Genomic DNA, 4,163 nt, shown 5'->3' with positions numbered 1-4,163 from the left:
CAATTTGTACCGTGAATACAAAAGTATCGCAATTAGAATGTAAAATAAAAAATAATATCAATAAATTGTAGTTATATGAAAAAGCTGCGAATTTAATAGAGATTAAATGAAATACACTTCGTATATTATTAATGTATAAGATACATAAGTAGGTTCCTATTTCCATAAATCATTTAAAAAAAGCCATTTAGGTTTAAGCCCGAACCATGTGTTATATTATGTAGCTAATATAGATAGATTAATTAGAAACAGAAAAAAAGACATACCATCGGAATGTCTTTCCGGACACTCCTCTTTGCACCCGAAACCATACTTGCTCGGCTTGCACGGCAGATCACACTTAAGCCCTTCCCAGCCACGAGTGCATGTGCACTTGGCCGTCCATACTATCTATAGCCGTGGTATAGGTTAATAAGTTAATATCATTATATTATCAAATATTATTATATATATATTGTATTATAATATTATCATATTATTTTATTTATATTATTATATTACTTATAATATTGATAATTTACTTTATTTATTACTTATAAATTATATGTATAATATGTATATATTATTATCTATATTATATATTTATATTATTATATTACTTATAATATAGAAAATATAATTTGTAGAATATAAATAGTTAAAATATACACATTATTTTATAACTTAAATATCAATTATCATAACAACATACAGGCATAATAAAAAAATGAAAGACGATCCGGATACCAATGTACAATTTGTACAAACTGTGGAAATGTTTCCTTGTTTGTATGACTACACAACAAATGAATATTCTAATAGAAATGCACAAGATAAGGCTTGGGGAGAAATTGGAAAAAAATTTGACGCCAACAGTAAGAAAAAAAAATTATTTAATATTATTCATTATTAATTGTTATAAAGTAATGAGATATTTTTTTAAGTAGTTACCTAGTAGAGACCTTTTCTGTATTTAAAAGTTAAATTAAGTTTAGGTAATTAATGTAGATTACAAGGTATTGAAAATTATTAAATTGTATACTTATTTTGCCAAGGCAATGCTGCGTATGGTTTCACAAAATACTGGCAAAGTCTTTCCCTTATTTCCATCGCTGAGTAAGAAGGTCTCGTTCTATTGTTTTCTATATTTCCCTCAGTATCTTCATATAACAAGTCGACATTATCTTGCTGAATTCCTTGTGGAATTGATTACGTACCATCATGCACTCGAATCAAGTTATGCAAAACGCATATAGCTTTTATCACTATTTCAATTTTTTCAGTTTTAAAATTGATGGGTCGTTCCAATATTCTAAATTTAGATGCCATCATTCCAAACGCACACTCCACTGACTTACGACCGTTGGATAATCTAATAATATTAAAATAATATGGGATTTACTAGTATTTTAATCATTAATTTGGTTTTAAAATAATAAATTACCTGTAATTAAAAATTCTTTTTGTATTCGTCACTCCAACTTTAAAACGCCTTTTTTGTTCAGGATTCATAAGTTTCATATCCGGTAATAAACTTTTAAAGAAACATAAATCCACATCTTCTACAGGATGATCTGACTTCTTTTTTTTTGCGAAAAAATCTAAAGCTGCCTTATTTACTTCTTCTAGTCCTACTGAACGTTGTTTTTTTTGAAAAGATGAACTTTTGGTACTAGAGATCCATTGTTGTGTATTTGGTTCAGCGAAACTTGAATTTGAATCATTTGGGTTATCTTCAATTGGATTATTGTCAATGTTGTCTTCTTCACTTTCGGAAATATTACCAATACTTTCGTTTTGCTCACTACATTCATTATTTGGGGGCTGTATAACTGGCATATTACCTATGAAAAAAGAGATTTATATTTTTTTTAAATTTATATTACAATTAATATTAATTTAATATTATTGTTATACTATGAAAAAATTATTAACCTGACTGTTTTCGTGATTTCGTAAAAGGTTCAAGAAAATTTAAAAACTCTGCCAAATAATATGGTTTTTTGAACTTGGCAGCTGATCCCGACGGAGGTTTGGCTTTTAAATGCCTTGTGAAGCAAGCTCTCAAATTTTTCCATCGTTCTTTACATTCAGTCACTATTTAAATACATAATATTTTAATATATTTGATGATATTGTGAAAAGTAATTTATATATTATAAACTATTTAACAGAACCTTGCTTTTAATTTTCAATCATTTGGTATAAAAGTTGAACATTTTATAAATTTTTAAATACAAAATTATTATTACATTTTAAATTTGATAAATTTTGACAAAATTCGAATTTAAATGCTTATGAAAAAAAAAATTATGACATTGTATTTTTTATGTTTTTCAACTGCTATTGAAACAATATATTAGGAGCCTCGTATTAATTTTTCACGCTTTTTGTCCCAGCAAATAACATTTTATTGATATTTATAGAAAAAAAACTTTAAAAATTTGAAACTGAAAATAGGTACTAGATAATAAGAAAATAATGATTGTAGGTATAATAATAATTGATACATACGAAAAAACTATGGAAATTATATTATGTATAATAAATCATTTAAGAAATATACTTCCCTGATAGCAAACGACTGACTAAAAATATTATTATTACAAAATTTTTATCAGAGTTGTGTCCCAAAAAGAATACTTGTGCAAAAAAAAATAACATTTTAAAAGTGTGAAAAAATCAATTACTCGACTCAAATAAATGTTTTTATCATCATAATTATTTGTGTTTTGTTTGGTAGGTTAAAAATTGCCTATTTTTTAAATTTCCCAAAAAAAATTTGATTGCATTTTTAATTTTTAATATTACCTCTTATATAGGTATCTAAATACTTATAAAAAAATTTAAAAAAAAAATATATATATATATAATGTTATAATATACTTATATTGTGTCTACAGTGTCTAAAAACTATTAAAAAAAAAAAAAAAAATGTTTAAATATTGTGTACAACAAAAACTATTTCATTTTTCAGGTTAGTATAAAATATGAAATATTGAATCTAGAGTTTTCTTTATGTATAGGTATTTTTCTGGAGAAGTTTCAATGAGATCAATTTCATATTATTTTTTGAGAGGTAAAACGACCGTTCGTAATATCATAGAAACTACATCTAAAGCCCTATGGGAAGTTTTACAGCCTCTATACATGCCCATACCTAATCAAATAATGTGGAAAACTATTGCTGATCGATATAATGAGCTATGGAATTTGCCAAACTGTGTTGGTAGTATAGATGGCAAGCACATACGAATTAAGGCACCTGTAAATTCAGGATCGTCATTTTTCAATTACAAAGGATATTTTTCAATTGTTTTAATGGCTACAGCAGACGCTGATGGAAAGTTTATCACTATTGATGTAGGAGAATATGGTCGGAACAGTGACTCAAAAGTTTTTAAAGAATCTGCATTTGGTCAATTATTGTTTAAAAAAAAACTCAACCTTCCCGAAAATGCTTGTTTGCCACACGAAGAAAATGATCCAACATTTCCCTATTACTTCGTTGCAGATGAGGCATTTCCCCTACTCGACAACGTTATGAGACCATATCCAAGACGTTCATTGACGAATACAAAAAGAATTTTTAATTACAGGTAATTTATTATTTTAAAACCAAATTAATGATTAAAATACTAGTAAATCCCATATTATTTTAATATTATTAGATTATCCAACGGTCGTAAGTCAGTGGAGTGTGCGTTTGGAATGATGGCATCTAAATTTAGAATATTGGAACGACCCATCAATTTTAAAACTGAAAAAATTGAAATAGTGATAAAAGCTATATGCGTTTTGCATAACTTGATTCGAGTGCATGATGGTACGTAATCAATTCCACAAGGAATTCAGCAAGATAATGTCGACTTGTTATATGAAGGTTCAACCAGACATCATACAAATACTGTGGCGGTTCCGTTTATTTAATACAGCCATTACCGCAGATGTTGCAAAAATGTATAGGCAGGTTTTCATGTCCCCCGATGACAGTGAATTGCAACGAATTTTATATAGAGCTAGTCCTGATCAACCGTTGAAGCATTATAAGCTAAAAACAGTTACATACGGCACTAAATCAGCTTCATTTCTGGCCACTCGCTGTTTGGTACACTTGCCGATGATGTGATGACCCACAAATAAAAGGGTTATTGGGCAAGATTTTTATGTTGATGATCTGATCA

General features: G+C 27.7%; 2 protein-coding genes across 2 annotated transcripts; one reads left to right on the top strand and one right to left on the bottom strand.

Annotated features, from left to right (window-relative positions):
- Positions 1–1,419: 1,419 nt before the first annotated feature.
- On the bottom strand, positions 1,420–2,155 carry LOC115034546. Its single transcript, XM_029491841.1, has 2 exons — positions 1,915–2,155; positions 1,420–1,823 (listed from the first exon to the last, which is right to left on the bottom strand). Exon 2 carries the CDS (start codon positions 1,816–1,818, stop codon positions 1,420–1,422), a length of 399 nt encoding a protein of 132 aa, XP_029347701.1. The 5' UTR covers positions 1,819–1,823; positions 1,915–2,155.
- A 995-nt stretch (positions 2,156–3,150) lies between these two features.
- Positions 3,151–4,087, top strand: LOC103310801 (protein ANTAGONIST OF LIKE HETEROCHROMATIN PROTEIN 1-like; the record flags this gene model as incomplete). Its single annotated transcript, XM_008190125.1, has 3 exons — positions 3,151–3,578; positions 3,651–3,805; positions 3,915–4,087. Coding segments are annotated over exons 1-3 (756 nt in total), but the record flags the coding sequence as incomplete, so codon positions are not given.
- Between the last annotated feature and the right edge of the window lie 76 nt (positions 4,088–4,163).

Source organism: Acyrthosiphon pisum, unplaced genomic scaffold (assembly GCF_005508785.2).
Source record: "Acyrthosiphon pisum isolate AL4f unplaced genomic scaffold, pea_aphid_22Mar2018_4r6ur Scaffold_106;HRSCAF=481, whole genome shotgun sequence".
Classification (NCBI taxonomy): domain Eukaryota; kingdom Metazoa; phylum Arthropoda; class Insecta; order Hemiptera; family Aphididae; genus Acyrthosiphon; species Acyrthosiphon pisum.
This window is presented reverse-complemented; position numbering and strand designations above follow the sequence as displayed.